Genomic DNA, 19,799 nt, shown 5'->3' with positions numbered 1-19,799 from the left:
TCGTAAACATGTCTTATAAAACTAATAAGACATTTAAATGGCCGCAGCTTTAATAATTTGATTTGTAAGTGTCGTGTCTAGGCTGAGGCCTCTGTTGTGTTTGTCCTTAGGTGTAGCCCACCAGTGTTACCATGGTTTCATAAAGGCCGTTCAGGAAGGAAACATTCAGTGGGAGAGTCGGACTTACCCCTACCCTGGGACCCCGATCACGCAGCGGTTCTCACACAGTAAGTATTTACTGTGGAAGCAGATCCCACCCGCCTGTTTCCCAAAACTGCTTTGGAGGTATGTCTTTTGTCTTGACTTTTTCATGAAGAGAATGTAAAATGAGGATTAATATTAATTTTACAATCAGAATGAGGGAAGAGCATGAGCCTAAATCCATTGTAGGTACTTTAGTAGAATTTTATATTCTGCTTTCCATTGAATTCTTGTAGTATCTCTACTCCAAAGAGGTCAGGGTTATGCTTAGACTTTTATTTATTTTTAAAAATGTTTTATTTATTTATTTTTAGAGAGAGGGGAAGGAAGGGAGAAAAAGAGGGAGCGACACACTGACCTGACGGGGTAGCAAAGCGATGGCCTTTTGCTTTGCAGGACGACGCCCAACCAACTGAGCCACACTGGTCAGGGCTGTGGGTTAACTTTTAAACATCTGACATCATGTAAGAGAAAAACAAAGGAATGATATACATAAGGGTATTTCTGAGATTTTGCTTAGGGTGTATCCAGAGTTTAGCACTAAGTTTTATAATAATTCTTTATTTTAACATAGTTATATGCTCAGAAAACACTGAATTTGGAGTGACACAAAATTTTTGAATGTAAAAGTTATTGATTATAAAATGCAAATTTAAACAGTAAAATTATAAATAAAATTTTCTGGCAAATAGACATCATTTGGAGTTTGAAAATGATTCTAGAATTAAGTCTCCATGTAGACATATTTTATTCTATTGTGATTCCTATCCCTTCATCAAAGTGAAATTGAGATGGAGTGTATTTTAGGCCATTAAAGGTGTATTTATTAATGGTTCTGCAAAAAGAAAGCTCACGGAGGAGGAGGTGCCACATAGACCGTTCTCATAAGTACTACTTTAATTATACTACTTCCCTATTCAGAAGCCTTCAGTGCCTGGCCAGTGCCTACAGAATAAAAGCTAAACTTAGTCTTATATTCAGAGCCCTCTTTAATTTGACCTATGTCTAAATTTACCACTTCATCTCCCAGCTTTTCCCAAGAGCTCTTCTCTTTTAAGCTATCACTTGGCCATACTTGTTTTTCCCTCCCTGGAGTGTTCCTGTCCACTTAGCGGAAGCTTGCCTCTTCCTGAAGACTCCGTTGAAGTTCTGGCTCCTTCACAGAAACCTTTTTGCAACTCCCTGGCTCATAGAAAATATTTTTCTGTCCTGAGCTTATGTTGTTGCCTGAGATTCTGATTTGGCACTTAACTCACAATGTCTTTCATTGCTAGCTTATATGTATGTCTCTTTTTAAAAAAACTATATTTTGAACTCTTGAGGGGAAGGACAGTATATTGGTTATCCATTGTGCATAAAAAATATCCCAGACTAGCAATTTAAGACATTTATACCTCATGGAGTTCCCAAAGGGCAGGAAATTGGGAATGGCTTCGCTAGGAGGTTTTGGCTCAGGGTGTCCCACAAGGTTGCAGTCAGTCTGACAGCCAGAGCCACAGTCACCTGAAGGCTCGGCGGGGGCCTGGGAGGCCTGCTTTCAAGCTCGCTCAAGAAACTGTGGACAGGAGGAGTTCCTAGAGCTGCTCGCGACTTGGCAGCTGGCTTCGCACAGACTAAATGATGTGAGACAGAGAGACAGAGACAGACACCAAGACGGAAGCCATGGTGTCTTTCACAACCTACTCTCTGAGGTGAATATTGTCTTTTCTGCTATATTCCTGTTGGTCACACAGCGACTGACCAAAGGAATGAATGCTAGGAAGTGAGCATCGTTGGAGGCCGTCTTGAAGGCTGGCTACTGACCATGTGTTATACTCTGTATGCAGAATATAGTTCAGTAAATAATTATAATTCATTATTATGTTTGAATGGTATCTAAATAGATCAAAGGAACAGGCCAAACTATTGCTGTGTTCTTAGTTTCCTCAAGGAGCTATTTTCACTAGTGCTGTTTTACACCTCCTAGAACAATGGATCTCAAAGGGTGATACCTGTACCTCTAGGAAGGAGGTTGTCTGTGAGACCCTTTGGGGATCTGTGAAGTCAGAACTGGCTTGGTTTGTTTTCATCTGTGAGTGTGTGGCAGTGAAGAACACAGTGATCCCTGGAATCGGGGAGGGTCCCGCCTTGGTTATACACAGGCTGTAGCACTTGTACCCAGCATTGCTTCTGCATTATTAGTGCAGATGTCAGCACAGTGAAAAGGGCAGTTAACTTCTTCTACTTCCTCCCCTCCTCCTCTGACATTATTATTATTATTATTATTATTATTAAAATAGTCTTGAATGTTTTCAGGAGCCCGCAGATCACACTTGGAGAATCACTGCAATAGACAGTGAAATGAATTCTTGCTGAGAATATTTAATGAAATTATTGAAGGATCCACATTAGGTCCAGTATTTATTGTTGAGGGATGGATAACTTCAGTTACCTACAGATGACTGGAATAAGAGGTGGAAACAAGGTTTCTAAAGTCTGAAAATGGGGTTTTTTTAGATTTTTTTTTTAAGTAGTTTTAGAACTCGGGGAAATCGAATGAATTTTATCCAGATAAAATAAAAACCAGAGTAGGAAGTATTCAGAGGTGAGTAACTATCATAGCAACAGTTCAGCTTTCTAATAAGACGGAAATTTTTTGTTTTTTTTAATTCTCACCCTAGGATATGTTTTTTAATTGATTTTAGAGGGAGAAGAGGGGGAGAGAGACAGACAGACAGACAGACAGTGATGTGAGGGAGAAACATCAGTTGGTGGCCTTCTCATACGCACCCGGACTGGGGGGTTGAACCTGCAACCTAGTTGTGTGCCCTGACTGGGGGTCGAACCCTCAACCTTTTGGTGTACAGAATGATGATCCAGTCAACTGAGCCACTCGGCCAGGGCTAACTAGCTTTTTGAAAAAGTACTATCATGAAACATAGTCCCTTATTTGAAGGGGAAATGGACAGGAATAGTACAGTTAATAAGCTCCCAGAAGATCAGCGATGGATGGGTTTTGATACTTGTTTTTACTTAAAAAGTTTTTCATATTTTTACTTGAAATCTGAGAAAAGGGGCCATACATATTTTTTTCCAGAGGTTCCTCTGTGTCTTACTGTCTCTTTCAGTCTGTCTCTTACGTTTCTCTCCATCTGTGTCTACGTGCTGTCTAGCTGGCACACTGATGAAGACTGTTATGGAGAAGTAGCAGTTTTCAAAATAGGTTGAAAACAAGGAATTCCTTTCATTTCTTCTCTTAGTTTCTACCTCTTCCAACCCTGTATTTATCCCTAGAGTTCAACTTTATTTCTTATTCCCAGCTCTTGTTGAGCTCAAGATCCACATTTCCAGTTCTTTGCTCCTGTTGCCACAGAGATACACAGATGTTTCATCTTTAGTCGGCTGAAGGCAGAATTCAGTCACAGTACCTCCCAAATCTTCTCTCCCTAGTTTATTTCAATTATACAAGCTCTGAGATCTTGGATTCATCCTTAACGCCTCTCTTTTCCTCAACAACAAAAGTCAGGTCCTGTTGATTTTTTTCTGTCTCAGCGGTCTCTCCCGTGTATTTCCTTTTTCCCTCCATTACTCATGTGTATGATCTAATCCTTCCACCTTTCCAAAGTCTTGGTCTACATAGGCTTCTTCCCTTTTCTCTCTTCATTTGAGCCTCTACTAGTCACTGTTGACAGTCATCTCTAAAACTGAGGACAGTGCCACCACCTCCGAAGCGTTTGGGAATGTGTGAAGTCATTGTTTATCATCCTGACTGGAAAGCATTACAAGCATTTAGTAGGCAAGGACCAGGGATGCTAAATGTCTTGCGGTGAGTGGGATGGTCCTACACACAGAGAATGGGCCTGCCCGAAAGGACAGGACCTCCTTTTGGGAAACCCTGCAAATCTGGAACAAAACCAGCCTTGTCATCCCTCTGCCAAAGAGCCTCAGCCTCTCCGTATACGCCACAGGCAGAAGGTCCCGCTCCGCCCGGCTTTCTCGGCCCTCGCTCACCTTTTCAGCCTAACTCACTGCTGCGTCCTTCCCAGTCACAAGACTCCCTGCTATGTCTAACACTTCCTTTCTTCATGGCTCTCCTCGGGTGCCCTGAGTTCATCCACCCTTTTCCTCATGTTCCTCTTCTGTCCCTAGACATCTTTGCCTCTCATTAATTGACTGAAAATGTCCTGTCCTCTAAAACTCGTCTCAGAAACCAGCCAAAAGCCACCTTCTCCAGAAACGACTCTCAGATTTCCCAACATGGAGGTGAAGTTCTTTTCTTCCCTGCTTGTACTCCCCTAATACACTCTTCAGGGCTTCCTCTCCCTGTTTGTAACCGGCCGTCTCTTACCATAATTGACTGTAAACGGGAGCCTGTACGCAACAGAGCTTTAGACTTGGGAAGCAAGATCCTTGGCTCCTCTGACCCACAGTTTCTTCATCTGTAAAATGTGTATGGCAAATTCTGGTGCCACAGAGTTGCTAGAAAATTGAATTGAAGAAACATTTATTAAAAACATGTTTTAAACTGCAAAATGATAGGATGGTGTTGATGCTCCTCCACGAGGTAGATGTCTACTTGAAGACAGATAGGTTCTGTGCATTGAGACATCTGTGCACCTTTCACAATACCTGGTTCATAATTGACAATTTATTAAATAATGTGGAATTAAATATAACAAAGATATGAGCAGTATAGCTTCTTTCCTGAGGGGGGGGGAAAAATCTGGAACAACAAAAACAGGAGAAGTAGAATCAAACCAGTTCTCCTGGGTTTTTTTGGTGAGTTCATGACCAGTCACACAAGTCCTGATTAACATAGGATGTCCTTTTCAGATTGTAGAATGTCCTATTCAGATTGATGTAGTGGTCTATGGAGTCCCCAGCATCATGCTTTGAAAAAGGTCTTAGTGTTCAGACTCCAAACACAGTCAGGTCATTCCACACACACACACACATACGCTAGTCGTGTTCCTGCAATGGCCAGCAGGCCCAGACTGGGTAACCAACCTTGCTTGTTCCATAGTTTTATAATTACAGGCCTTATCAAATATGTCCTGGCTTGTAGATGTGAGACACATGACAGCATAGTCTGTTTAAGCATGGGATAAATGCCTCAGGAACTTTCCCTGGAGACAAATGGGGACACAGATGAGAATTTAGTGTCTGAAAGTGCAGAAGTTAGACTGGACATTTATTCAGTGATTACCAAGCACTGTGGAAAATGTGAAGCAACTGGAAGACCTTGCACTTGAAAGGGTTGTAATATAGGAGGAAAGTATTTGGAATGCTGAAGAATTCTGTGCTTGCTGTATATGTAATTGTGAATATTTGACTTGCCTTTGAATAGAGATTATTAGATACTAACTTGAGGTATATATCTTGCAGTAATTGTTCATGGAACAATCAAACCCATTCCTGAAGATGGAAGAGACTTAGCAATTGGAATGAACATTCTTAGTGTTATTTCTTAGCAGGTTATTCATAGTTATTCATAGTGTACTATGAACTATAACTTTTGTATGGCATATTCCAATGGTCTCTAGATGTTCTGAAAGGAAAATATTCTCTTTGGGTGGAGAACATTGGTAAAAGGGAAATGACTACTTGAACACTGGTATTTGCTTAAATTCTTAATTTTTTTCTAAAAGGCCCATTGAACTTGTCCGGTTCCCCAGCTCCCACCCAGACCAACATGTAGGTGTCTTAAATATAAATAGACAATAAACAAAGTTCACTAGGATGCCTAAAATATTTGAGTGTATTATTGATGGCCATTTTCTCATTCCATTATATCTGAGTTCTAAACTTAGCTGACTGAATTGACTCCTTTCCTCTCCAAGCTTCGTTGGTAATTGACTGCTGGACTTTGAAAATACAGTGTGTGAAACTTGTCGTTTCAGTCCTATTATCTTTGCGCAGTTTGGGCTGTGCCTTCCTCTTCCAGAAACCTTTGTTTGCTGAAAGAGAAGCAGGAAAATGCCAGTTGCCTTATTTTAGTATAGGATTAAAATACATGTGGTTAAGAACCTCATGGGGCCCAGCTGCTGGCTGGGTTTTCAATCCAAATAGAGAAGAAGAATGTTTGCTACCTCTTTGATAAGTACAGGCACTGTACTCTTTTGCTACGCAAAGGAAGCAGCTGCTAAGAGTTGATCTTTGAGGACTGGTGAGACTTTTAGTTATGACATCACAAATTTGTCTTATTAAATATTGTTATAATGGACACAGATGAAGGTTTCAGAAGCCATAGGACATTGCTAATTTCTGTTCTGGAGGTATAGCTTATCAAAAGGAAAAGAATGTTCTTTTATGCTTAGCACCAGTTAGTTCAGTTCAGAATTTTCCCATCTGTTGGGAATAGCTAGTTGAAGAAAGGTGTGAGAGCCCTGGCTTGTGTGACTTAAATGGTTGGAGCATCATCCCATAAAACTGAAAGGTCATAGGTTTGATTCCCAGTCAGGGCACAAGCCTGGGTTGTGGGTTTGGTCCCCATTCAGGTGCATGCGAGAAGCAACCGATTAATGTTTCTCTCCCTCTCTCCACCCCCCGCAATCCCCTCTCTCTAAAATCAATGGGATTGTCCTCGAGTGAAGATTTAAAAAAAAGAAAGAAAGGTACGAGAAGACCAAAAATATCTGAAGTTTAGCTCTTTGTTGGAGATTAAAATGTGGCACCATTAATTAGCCTTTTTGTGTATCTAATTTGATTCTTTATTATTTGTAATTTTTAACAAATCTGAGACATGAGCACTGTAATTCCATAGGATTTTACTTCTTAATAGGCTTTTGTTGGGATGTGGATTTAGATATAGATTAGAATTTACTTTCAAAGGCAAAGATGGTCAGTGGAAGGTGTAAGATCACTTAAATCTTTCTATGCCATTGTACTGTGTTTGAGTTTAAGTGTGAGTTTATTGATGAGTAGATGATATTTCATTTCTTCAGCATCTGCAGTCTCTTTAATTTCTTTGTTAATTTGAAAAGTCTGCAGCTCCATTATTGCACAGTGTCAGAGGTCTGATGACTTGATGTACTTCTTTCACTGACGGAAATTACTGGGTATAAGTGACTAAACACACTGCTTTTATTGGTGTTTAACGCGTCCAGTTTTCGAACTTGGCCTTCCCAGTGTAGAGATTCCTTAAAGGACCTATTGGGTGGGCTCAGTTAAGAAAAAATAAAAGAGGGTTATTCCCAGAACTAGTACATATCACCGAGGTAATTATAGCAGTGGCATTTCCCCTTTTCTGAACTTGAATAAGTGGTGCCAGAGTTCAGAAGAGATCTTAAAATCAGTGGCCTGCTAAATCAAACTAGATCTGCAAATAAGCCAAATGATGGCTGAAATCTTGCACTAGTGGACTGAATCTCTGACTTTCTTTTTCCTTTCCCCTTCCTTTTATATGACCCTTAACTGTTCAAGCCTAGTTTCACATGAACTTTGAGAGGTCTTTTTCCTACTGGTATGCATGAGGTGAATAGAAAGGGAAGTTTTTCTCTGCCTTTTTCCTGAGACCAGGATGCTAAATGCAGGACTCTTAAGGAGTGTGGTCATCTTTCCCAAAGGATAGAGTCTAAATGAGCTTTCAGTGAGAAGCAAGGTGGCAGAGCTTAGCCCTCAAGCCTCTCATCTAAACTCTGGCTCTGATCTTTCTAGTTTTAAAGGAACAGCCCCTCTCAAAATCATTGCCTCTTTTCTTCAGAATGACGCCCATTGGTGAGGTGTAGATAATCAACTGTTTAAAAAGGCTCTTCTCAGAGATCTTGTTGCTTTCTTTTCTTTTTTTTCTTTTTTTTAATTGAGACCTTACTGCTTCTGCAATGTTGCTGCACAGTTTTCCTATTTCGCACCAACGAGCCTGCCTTGGGGGCTTCTGGTTGTACCTCGGGGCCGTCATGCCTTTTCTCTCGGTTGCTTTGGGCCGCGCTCCTGCTGAGACCCCGAGCTGCGTTGTGCTTTCTATGCGGTCATTTCGTGGCGTTGTCAAACATTGTTTTCTCTCATTCTTTGTATAAAGACTTGTTTATTGACACCACAATGAGAAGACTGCAGGAGAGAAATGGGAGGACAGGCCATCCGTTAGCACTGCCTTTCTCTCCCCCTGGAGAATAATGATGCAGTTAGCTTAAGTACGCAGCTGTGCTGAAATGTCACTCATTGAGTGCCCTTAATCTGAATTCGTGTGTGCTTTTGCTGGAATTATACTGTCTTATTCAATGACATCATTGTCACTTTGCTTAATGTGCTCAGAAATAACATTTTCCTTGCTTTTCTCTGGGCCTTATTTTAAAGGTTAATGTGATGCTGAAGACAACAGATTGGTTATAGAAAGCTGGTACCTGGTAGGAGTTGCGAAATGTGTGAATCAATTGATCTCTGGAAGATATGGGCTATAGTTAAGGTGTTAAAGGGCCTTCAAAATTAAACATCAGTTATTTATTAGACATTGTTTTCTTTCTAGGTGCATGCTATTATGATGCTAATCAGTCTATGTATGTGTTTGGAGGCTGTACCCAAAGCAGCTGCAATGCTGCCTTCAATGACCTCTGGCGACTTGACCTGAATAGCAAAGAGTGGATCCGACCTTTGGCTTCAGGTAAGAAATAATGCTTATCTTTGCTTTCTTCACCAGGTAACTCCCTTTGCATGGAAACTACCGCATCCTTTTCAGTGTTAGTCTCAAGGGCAGGTTAATGGGGCCCCGGGTTCTTTGTCAAAGGTGCTCTGTAAATGCTAAGAGTAATATGCTCGTGTAAGGTCTTTAAATCTTAAAAAATATTTATATTTTATCATTAGTATTGGTGCCTTGCCAGAATTGCTGTATACTACTGTGTGAATTCGTTTGCGTGGTTTTCTCAAGCACTCATACAGGTGTGATATGCTCTTTGGTATGAAGTTGAAGTAAGAGCAGAAACACAGAGTCGTGAGAACTGTAGTTGACTGACAGCAGCTATTGTCCCAGGGCTAGGATCTCTGAGTGTCTTTTGTTGTTGCCAGCCCGGATATTTGGGGAGTGTATGGAACATGCCTCTGCTGGTTGCTCTTAACAGCTCGGGAGTGTGGGAAGATTCCACAGTAGGGGCATTCCTGCACAGTCCCACTGTGGCAAAGTTTTGGCAGAAAGAAACGAGATTATTTTCTCCTTTTTTTGACCTAAACTTTCTTTGGGTAAATAAAATAAAATAAAAACAATTGCTTTTGCGTTCATGCGGTGGGTTGGTTTGAAAAAGCACAGTTATAAGATTCGAGGGACCGATGTGAGAGAGAAATGGAGTCCATTGAGTGTAAAGTATTCTGCTAGATTTGTCGGTAGACTTTTCCCAAACATTCTTCATTTGGCTTTTCAAGGTTGGAGTTCACTCTAGGACTAAGGCACCTTAGGTCTTTCTTGTGCAGGTTCCCTACTTAATTTGGTTTTGATTTACTACTTTGATTATTAAATGGGAGGCAACCTGGTGTATTAGAAAGGGCGCTGGACTAAGTGTAAGGAGACATGAGTTTTATTTCCTGGCTTAATCACCAATTCTCCACATTACTGTGAACAAGTTACTGGATTTCTCTGGGAGACATGTGATGGACTAGATGATTCTATTTTTAAATGGGTTGGGAAGTTTATCTTTCTCTTTAGGTTTTTTTTTTTTTTTTTTTTTTAAGATTTTATTTTCAGAGAGAGAGGAAGGGAGGGAGACAGGGAGAGATACATCGGTGTATGAGAGATACATTGATTGGTTTCTTCTCGCACGCCCCCAACTGGAGACCTGGCCCGCAACCCAGGCATGTGCCCTGACTGGGAATTGAACTGGTGACCTTTTCGTTTGCAGGCCAGCACTCAATCCACTGAGCCACACCAGCCAAGGCTCTCTTTAGTTTCATAATGACTGCTCTTGAGTGTGTAGGCCAGGGGCCTAAAACCTTTTTACGAGAAGTAGCCACGTTGTGCTTCCCCAAAGCTGTGAGCTTCTGTTCCTTTCCCCTGCAACAGGCAAATAGAGGAGAGAATAGCACAGCGACAGTGGATACTTATAGGGGTGACTCGATTTTGTGCAGATGAAGCTCTTTATTAAAAGTATTGCAAAGAGGAACAAGTATTAATCTTTTAAAGATGTTAGAGGTTAGTACTATTTTAAGGCCCTCAGAATTTTGTACTTTGGATAGTTTCCTTTTCTAGCCCTTTGTTCCCTGTTTCACTTAGTGCAATATTGATTAATATTTGGAATCCCAAGCTCTAAAATGAGGAGAGTCCTTTTATTCTGCACATCCTCCTGCCACTGAGCTTGGTGTCCAGGCGCCAGAGCAGCTCTGCTTATTCCAATCACAGAATGCTCATACTGCCTTTCTCCATTTTATAACCAGACTTTGTGCCTTTGATAACTTGGCCTGGGCGTTACTCTTTCTTGTAGAAGTGGAGCTCTGATTTTGGGACCTTCATAACCTGTTACTTTGCTTGTTTTTCCTTATTTCTCCCTATAAGATGGACATCAGTGTTTTTAAAAAAAAAACCACTAAGTTTTAACACTGTTTTAAAATTTCCAGGGTAGAAAGTATCAGAGAAATTACTGACTTGGTAATTCAGGTTTTACAAAGAATCTGAATTTTTAAAAATACGTCCAATGTTAGCCCTGGCGGGTGTGGCTCAGTGGGCTAAATGCTGGCCTGTGAACCAAAGGGTCGCTGGTTCCATTCCCAGTTGGGGCACATGCCTGGGTTGTGGGCCAGGTCCCAGTTGGGGGTGGGTGAGAGGCAACCACACATTGATATTTCTCTCCCATTCTTTCTCCCTGCCCCCCCGCCACACTCCCCAAATAATGTTAAAAAAATTATAGTGCTGGACTATTTCCTTTTATAAAATCATGTAAGTTCCTGAATGTTTAAAGTAGTTTTCTAACAAAGTATCTCAAAGATTTTAGTTGCTGCTTTGCTCTTATCTACAATTAGAGCCTAGTTTTAGAGAGAGGAAGAACTCTGCTTTTTGAAATGTCTACTTAAAAAGAAAAAAGAGCAAACAAACAATAGTTTAATAAAGAGCCCCTGAGATTCTCATTTAGGCAGAAATCCCATAGGAAGATTGCCTGGGGCAATGTTTCTATATGCTGTCATGAGTCCCAACCAAGATTACTTTCCAACTGAAACATCAGTGAGTGTTTCTGACCAAGACTCAGATGTTGATAATGTTTGATGTGCTGAGCCACTCACCCGTTTTAGTGCATGGAGGTGGGTAGGTGGGAGGGTGCTGCCTACCACCCTCTGGTGCCGGCGGCGAAGTCTTCTAGCATTTGAGTATCTCTGCGAGCGATGAGAGTTTAAAGCAATAGCTTTAACCGTGTTTAGTCTTCAAAAGTGTAGCTGTTTGGGGAAGAGCATCAGACAAGCAGTGGAACAGTTTGGGAGAGTCTTGACAGACAGTGATACTGTACCAGGTATCCTTTTACATATTTATTTGGTTGTATTGCAAGTGGAGCAGTCTCACTTTGCTGGTTTCGTACTTACTTAGCCAGCTCAGGCTGCCATGACAAAATAAATTGGTTGGTTTGAACACAGAAATGTATTTCTCAATTCTGGAAGCTAGGCGTCCTGAGGTCAGGGTGCTGGTGAGAACGCTCTTCCTGGCTCTCAGAGGGCTGCCTCCTTGCTCTGCTCTCACACGGCAGAGAGAGAGTTCTGGTGTTCTTTTTTAAATTTTTTTTTGGTAGGAGTGCTAATCCCATCATAAGAACCCCACCCTCATGACTTCATCTAAACCGAATTATTTCCCAAGGATCCCGTCTCCAGGTGCCATCACATTGTGGTTAGGGCTTCCACATATGAATTTTGGGGAGATACAGTTTGATTCATAGCAGTTGGAATTAATGCAGTTTGCCAATGGAACCTTGTCTTTAGTTCCTTTTGAAATCATAAAGGTGCTCCATCTGGAGGGAGCTTGGTGGCGATAAGTGCTGAAGTGACAGGTCTTAGAGCTGAGAGAGACCTACAGCTAGTACTCGCAGACATTTCCAAAGAGGCACCTCTTCCTCCTCCTCCTCCTCCTCCTCCTCCTCCTCCCCCCTTTATACTTGTGATGTGGTCCCTACCCTCACGGAGCTTATATTGTAGTGGGGAAGGAACGAAAAAACAAGTAAGCGAAGTATTAGAAATTATGAATGAAACAAGAAATGAGATACAGAGTAAGAGGGGGAGGGCTCCTTTAAACAGGAGGAACATTTTTTTTACTGAGATCCAAAGGATGAAGAGTGGAGGTCTCTGCACAGTGAGAACAGCATGTGCAAAGACCCTGGGACAGCAAAGAATAGGACATGATGGAGGACCTGAAAGCAGACCTTTGTGCATGTAGCACAATGAGCAAGGAGCGGAGCGGCAGGGACAAAGCTGAGATGTAGGCGGAGCCAGCTCACTCAGACCACGTTCTGTGACAACTTGAGATTTTAAGCAGAGGAGTATTATGACCCAAATTACATTTGTTTTATTTATTTATTATACATTTTTAAAAGATTTTGCTAATTTATTTCTAGAGGGAAGGAGAAAGAGAGGGAGAGAAACATCGATGTGCGAGAGAAACATTGATCACCTGGCTAGTGCGGCTGAGTGGACTGAGCGCCAGCCAGTTCGAGTCCCAGTCAGGGCACCTGCCTGGGTTGTGGGCCAGGTCCCCAGTGGGGGTGTGTGAGAGGCAACCAATTGATATTTCTCTCCCTCTCTTTTTCCTTCCCTTCCCCTCTCTCTAAAATAAATAAATAAAATCTAAAAAAAAAAACAAAAAACAAACAAAAACAACAATCAGTTGGCTTTTGCACACACCCCAACCGAGGGGCCGAGCCTGTAACCCAGGCCTCTGCCCTGGTGGGGAATCTAACTAATGACCTTTCGCTTTGCTGGATGACACTCAACCAACTGAGCCACGCCAGTCAGGGTGACCCGGTTTACATTTTAAAGAACACTGTTGCTGCTATGTAGGAAGTGGATTGAAGAAGGTAAGAAAATGTAAAGCGAACAGATGAGGAGGCTATCAGAATAGTACAGGTGAGAGAGACTGATGGCTTGGACTAGAGTCCTAGTAGCGGAGAGAGAAATGGATGAATTTGAGCTGAATTTTTATGTTAAAATTGATGGGACTTCCTGATGGGTTGGGTATGAGAAGGTGAGGATGTCAGACAGGCTGACTTATAGTTCAGGGCTGTGCAGCTTTGTAGAGACTATTTGCTGGAATGGGGAGTAAATAAATATTTAGAAGAAGTTTAGTTTAAAAAATTTTTAAACCTTTAAGTGGTGGTGTTAAGTCGTTAGTTCTTATGAGAGTTTGATATTTATTGTAAAACAGATGATTTCACTCCCTGTAAGTGACAGCACAGCCTTTCCTTTTGTTCAGTGAATCCTTCTCTCATCCTTCATTTGTTCATGCAGAAAGTATAATATTTATGGATTGTCTGGTACTGTTTTAGATGCTAGGGATACATAACTTAATAAAACAGACAAAAATCCCACTACTAATGGAGATTAAATTCAAATGAGGTAAGACAAATATTAAAAATGACAACTACGTAATATAGTATGTTAGAAGATGATTAATGCTATTGAATCAGAACTATAGCATGGTAGGGGGCGGTCAGGAGTGAGAGGGCAGTTATACCTAGGGTGATCAGGGTGGGCCTCGTAGGGAAGGTGACATTCCAACACAGATTTGATTGGTACAAGAAGTGAACCATGGGGATAGCTAAGGAGAGGACATTCCAAACAGAGAGTAACCAGTGCGAAGGTCCAGTCAAGGGACGGGACAGTCAAGGGATAATGAGGAATCCAGTGTGATCAGAACAGAGTGAACAAAAGAAAATATACTAGGAGAGGAGGTTGGACAAATAATGGAGGAGAGGGTATCACACATGTAAGCCTTTCTGGACATTGTAAATACCAGAAAGGTCTTGTCATATTTTCTGAGTGAGTGGCTGGTCATTTAGGTTTCTGAGAAAACTGTAAGAGGTCAAGTGTGGAAATGAGGCGGCCAGTTAAGAAGTGGTGGTGATAATCGAGGTGAGACATGAGAAAGGATGGTGCCTTGGACTAGGGTGTTAACAGAAAGATAAAAACTGGATGGACTGGGTAGAGCCCCTGGGATTTGCCCACAGTTTGGAGACGGAGTGTGAAAGAGAAAGAGGCGAGTCAGGGACGACTGTAAGGGTTTTTAGCCTGGGCATTTGAACGAAGTTCTCGTTACCTGAGATGGATAAGACTGGGTGTGTGGTCAGGGTTGGCAAAGTACAGGAGAAGTGAGAAATTCGGTTTGAAACATGTTAAAATGCACATCAGGATATCCAGGTGGAGATGAATGTGTCTGGAGTTCAGGGAAGACGTGCAGGTTAGACATTTGTCTGGGTAGCCAGGTAGGAGTCATCAGCATTGAGATGGATTTAGCGCCATGAGACTGGCTGAGGTTACAAGGGAGGGAGTGAAGAAGAGGCTAAGTCTGGGGGACTCCGGCATTTGGACATCAGGGAGAAGAGGGGTAAACAGCGGGCCTGGAAGAGGAGCACCAGAGAGGTAGGAAGAAACCCGGGGAGTGTGGCATCTTGGGAGTCACCACCCTTGAAAGTGTTCCCTAGAGTGGTGAAGTAATCAGCCATGTGAAGAGGTCAAGTCGTATGAGGACTGAAAATTGACCTTGAATTTAATAGAATGTTTTTGATGAGTGGTAAGGATGAAAGCCTATTTGGAATGTTTTTAAGAGAATGAAGGCAGTAAGTATAAACTACATGTTTTAAGAGTTTTGCTATAAAGGAGAGCTGAGGAATGAGGGCCTAAGCAGAGATGGATGTAGGATTGACAGTTGTTGTTTTCTTAAGATGGCAGATTTTATAATATATTCATGTGCTGATGGGAATAATCTTCTCGAGGGAGGAGCTGATTTGGATTGAGAGGAAGAATCGTTAGAGCAGTGTCCTCGAGGACTGAGCAGGGCAGAACCTACTGTACGGGTGGAGGGGATGGCCCTTGGGTAAGGAGCTTTGACCGTTTACCCAAAGGAACAAGGAAGGAGTATGTAATTATTGATGCTAGTGAGTGGCTGAATTTGGGAGCTGGTGGCAATTCCTTACTGATTGCTTTATCACTCAAAAAGAAAAAAATTGTGGGTGGGACAGAACAGAAACCAGTTGGAAATCCTGGCTCATGGTTATGAATGTACAATTGTGTACATTGTAATCTTTGCCAGGTGGTTCTAGGAAGTTGAGTATTTCCCGTCTGGTATAACACAAAGGTAACACCTTAGTTCTTAATCAGTTAGTTTGACTCAGCCTATAGTCAATTCCCAAAGCAAGTGAGCAGGTCTTGGAATAGGTACTTAAGAAGACTAGCATTTAAGCCGCTGTTTCTGCAGTGCCCTTTATTCACACTGAGGCTAATTTTGGCATCTCTTTAATATGTAATATCATCATAAGTCACAGCCTTTTTTTGGTAACTTTAAATCAAAATAGAAGTTTTCAAAACTTCTTAACTATTAGCCCACTCCCATTTCAGTTAGTCTATAAATATTGGGGGAGAGTCTGTTAGTGTTAGGTAAAGATTTAAAGCTCAGCCTGTCATCTCAGTTAAGTAGTCCTAGAGCACAGTTGATTTTCCCACAACATTCTCCCCATAGATTCTTCTTTCCCAAGGATTTTTTTTTCTTTCTTTCCAGTTTCTTCTCTGTCAGTCACACATGCAGTTCCAAGTAATGGCTTGTGATTCAGGCCCTTTGTTTTAGGGGAAAAAATGCACTCAAGGAGAGAGGTTTACAAACTAGATGCTTTTGCTAAACTCGACCTTGCAGTCACTCTTGACCTACTTGCCTCCGAACCTAATCACTTCTGCATTCTCTGGGCCTCAATTTCCTTCTTTGTAAGAAGAGGAAGAGATAAGACCACTCTTCTAAAACCCACATAGCAGATTCGTCGTCGGCAGCCGTCCGTCTCGAGAGACGATGGTGTAGCTTCTTAAGAGTCTATCTGCATCGCCGAGAATGGCTGTGCAGTCCGACTCGGGAGTGACACGGTATCTGTCTCCTCCCGTGTTGAATCGACATCTTGCGATGACGCTGGAGTATCCTCTCCAGTGAAGCTGAAGCTACAGAGCCTGGGCAGGGTGATATGGAGGGTCTGCTGTTGTCCATGCAGCAGACCCCCCCTCTCTTCGCAGCTGAAGGGTCCAAGGGAAAGACGGAGTCAATACAGCTTGGCTTCAGGTGCGCCGCAGGAGTTGCCAGTGTTGACTACAATGTCAAACCGCCTTAGGGACTCTGGCTCCAGATTTTCTGTCGGGGTTTACTCCCCTAGCCTTTCCCCTGAAGAGGTATGCCGCAAGGCAGCGGAGGTTTTTTGGAGTCAGAGTTTTCCTTCTCTGATATGCCCTGACTGGAAGATCGAACCAGCGACACTTAGCTCGCAGGCCGACGCTCAATCCACTGAGCCAAACCAGCCAGGGGGAACATAGCAGATTATCTTTATCCAAATCAGTGGGAAACTTACTTAAAATATGCAGGGTGGGGCAAAAGTAGGCTTACAGTTGTTCATATGGGAAAAAATACAATAATTAATAAATAATAATACAAGAATAAACCCTGTGTTTTTTGTACTCACAACTGTAAACCTGCTTTTGCCCAGCCCTGTAAGATTCCTTGGCCTTGTAGCAGACTCATTCACCTGATCTCAAAGGACTAGGGACAGAGTAGTGCATCTGCGTTTTTTTAGAAAGGGAAAATGTCCCAGTTGATTATAAACCTAGCTAAATTTGGAAATCCTAGACCCCTGCAAAATCTTCTTGTTTTCTTATTGTGCAATCTGTGACCTCACCCTGTTACCACAGTCTACTAAGTGGCTGTATAATGTGCCAAACTGGACTCCTTAACCGTTATTAAGGAAGAAGGATGGGGATGGCTGCTGTGTGCAATCTTAGCTGCTGCTTTTCCCGTTTAGTCAGGTGGGCGGGGAGGGGGAGAGCAATGGGGGGGGGGGGGGAAGATGGGACAGTTGTAATAGAACAACAATTAAAAAATGGAGGGAAAAAAAGACCTGTCAACTGGAAGAAATATTGTAGACATAGTAAGGATCCCAGAGATTTCTCGATTCACTTAGTCCTGCTCTAAACAGGAAGATCTGATGCTACAACTAAGTATTATAGAGGTTTGGGGAGGAAGGACCACTTGGCTGATAATTAAAGGTGCTACTCATTATTTAAGAACCTCATGACCTAAAGTGATGAGAGGAATATGTTGTGAGAGGGAAGTAATACCATTAAGAGCATGGTTTTCGTGCCAGGCAAGCACAGGTTTGCATCCAGGTTTCTGTTGCTTAGTAACTGGGTGACCTTACACAAGTTACTTAACATCTCATTTGCGTCATCTTTAGGGTGGAGATGATAATACCTCCCTTTCATATTTTTTGTTCAGGTTACATACAATATAATACTTAAATGGAGAGGAGAAGTGGAAACGGAAGTGCTAGCTAAGGAGTGGACAGTGGCCATAAGTTAGTCTCTAGTTCCCAAAGCTTGAAAAGTGACTGCATTCATGCCTTTGTTTATTCATTTCCGTGCCTTTGTTCACTGAGTGTTTATGCCCAGTGCTATTCTAGGTACTGCAGTACAGGTGTGAACAAGAAGCAGGGTGTCCTGGGGAAGGCAGACGAAAAGAAATCAATACAAAGAAAATATGAAGGACTAAGAAGGAAATAACTGGTCATGCAAGAGAGTATACGGGGGTGTTTAAAATAAGGTATAAACTGCGTAGAGCCAGGACTTACGAGATATATGGATGGATAGGTTTCTGAAGAAAACCTGATTTATGAGGAGAAAAATAGCAAACTAACAATTAGGATTCTGTTCATAGTTTGTTATAATTTATTTATAAGGCTGGTGGTTTTTATCAAGATGGTGTATTTGATTAAAATAACTACGAAGTATTTGAATCTCCACCTACGTTTTCTTGTTTTCCTGAGAGGAAGGTACCCAGAGCCCAGACACCACTTGCTTATACTAGTCTCTGTAGGAGACACAGGATGTTACTTAAGTGGCTAAGTTCTTTGTTGTCTTGGCTTCTTCCAGATCCATGGACCTGGTCCTGGTTAATCTCCTTTATGAGTTGGTGGTTCCTCCTTGTCTCCTCTAGCCCCATGCAGTCCTGGAGCAGCCTGGATCTGTGGTGGTTGCAGGAGGTGTGAATGAGCGCAGAGCCAGTGGGTTCCCCTAGGAAAGGAAAGAGTCCTTCCTGTTTGTATATAAAGTTCAGATCCTGGGATTTTTTCCAGAACACATGCTTTTCTAAGGTGGGTGCACATTCTCTCCTCCTGGAGAGGAGTGGAAAAATTTGTATAGCACAAATCCGGGTAAACTTTGATACTCTGGGGGAGAGAATAAATAAGATTACACCATATTTCAGTTTGGCTCTCTCCCACCTGCCTAGGATTTTCCTGTTTTGACACCAGGCCAGAAACTTTATGACTAGCAACATTGTTTTCACTTTTAAACAGAACCACTTAAAAGAGCTCCTCCACCCCTATTAACTGCAATTAACAGTTTATCAGATTAAACTGAGACTCTGGACCTCCTCTCCTTCCCCAGAAATTCAATCAAAAGACTACTTGAAATGGTAACAAGGAACTATTACTGGTTTTCGTGTTAATTTTTAGCTGATAAGTACTACTCTATTTATCAAGTGGTCTTTCATGTGGGTTTGTTTAGAAGTGAAAACAGTGCCAGTAGGGAATTTCTTTTATTTCTGCTTGTGGCTTATATAGTTTTACAGGATCTAAAAGTTTCTCATGCCCATTACAAAAGTTCCTCTTGTTCTGGATGTTCTATAAATGACCCAAGGGGTGATGTTTATAAAATGTGGGTATAATTTTAATAATAAAAATGTGTGCCCTGAAGCCTGGGATCCAGACAAGCTTCATCTAATATCAGTGAGTTGTTTTGATATCAATCAGTAACTTTCTGGGCATGTTGCAATTGAGGAATAAAATAAGAAAAATAAAAGGAGTGGGGGTGGGGGACACCTAAAGAAGTATTTGGTCTTTCTCCTGCTGAAAGACCCACTGCTTCCTCCAGGGCTGTGAATGAGATTGCTGGAGCCAGTTCTCACACCAACTCATGAGGGATCTGTAACCACCTGGCTTCCATGGACTGGTTCAGTTCAGTAAACTTTTTCATTTAAAAAATAGTTCCACCCTGGCTGGTGTGGCTCAGTGGACTGAGTACCGCCCTACGAACCAAGCGGTTGCTGGTTCGATTCCCAGTCAGGGTACATGCCTTGGTTGTAGGCCAGGTCCCCAGTTGGGGGTGCACGAGAGGCAACCACACATTGATGTTCCTCTCCCTCTCTTTCTCCCTCTTTTGCCCTCTCTCTAAATATAAATAAATAAAATCTTTAATAAAAAAGAAAAAGTTCCTGTGCTCTAGCATAGTATATATAATCTTATTGGGAGACTAGCTGGAGAATTGCAACACAGTGTGCTAAATGTTGATTGAGGTAGATACAGGATGTCCCCTCCCCGTTCACCCCTCCTTCTAGCATGGGAAGAGATGGTGCTGGCAGAGATCTGGAAAAAAGCCATGCCTGTGCAGAATATTTTCGTCCTTTTGATTCTAGTATCATGTCCGTGGTG

General features: G+C 42.0%; 1 protein-coding gene across 2 annotated transcripts in view; it reads left to right on the top strand.

Moving 5' to 3' along the window:
- FBXO42 (F-box protein 42) overlaps positions 1 to 19,799 on the top strand; it is a 77,222-nt gene that overhangs the window by 40,290 nt on the left and 17,133 nt on the right. For both annotated transcript variants that reach the window (XM_090268667.1, XM_090268668.1), the window contains exons 3-4: positions 111 to 227; positions 8,642 to 8,776. In XM_090268667.1, coding sequence (XP_090124793.1) covers positions 111 to 227; positions 8,642 to 8,776 — 252 coding nt within the window. The remainder of the gene's footprint in view (positions 1 to 110; positions 228 to 8,641; positions 8,777 to 19,799) is intronic.

Source organism: Furipterus horrens, unplaced genomic scaffold (assembly GCF_987537825.1).
Source record: "Furipterus horrens unplaced genomic scaffold, mFurHor1.1.pri manual_scaffold_3, whole genome shotgun sequence".
NCBI classification, from domain to species: Eukaryota; Metazoa; Chordata; class Mammalia; order Chiroptera; family Furipteridae; genus Furipterus; species Furipterus horrens.
Note: the sequence above shows the minus strand (reverse complement) of the source record. Positions and strands in the feature narration are given on the sequence as shown.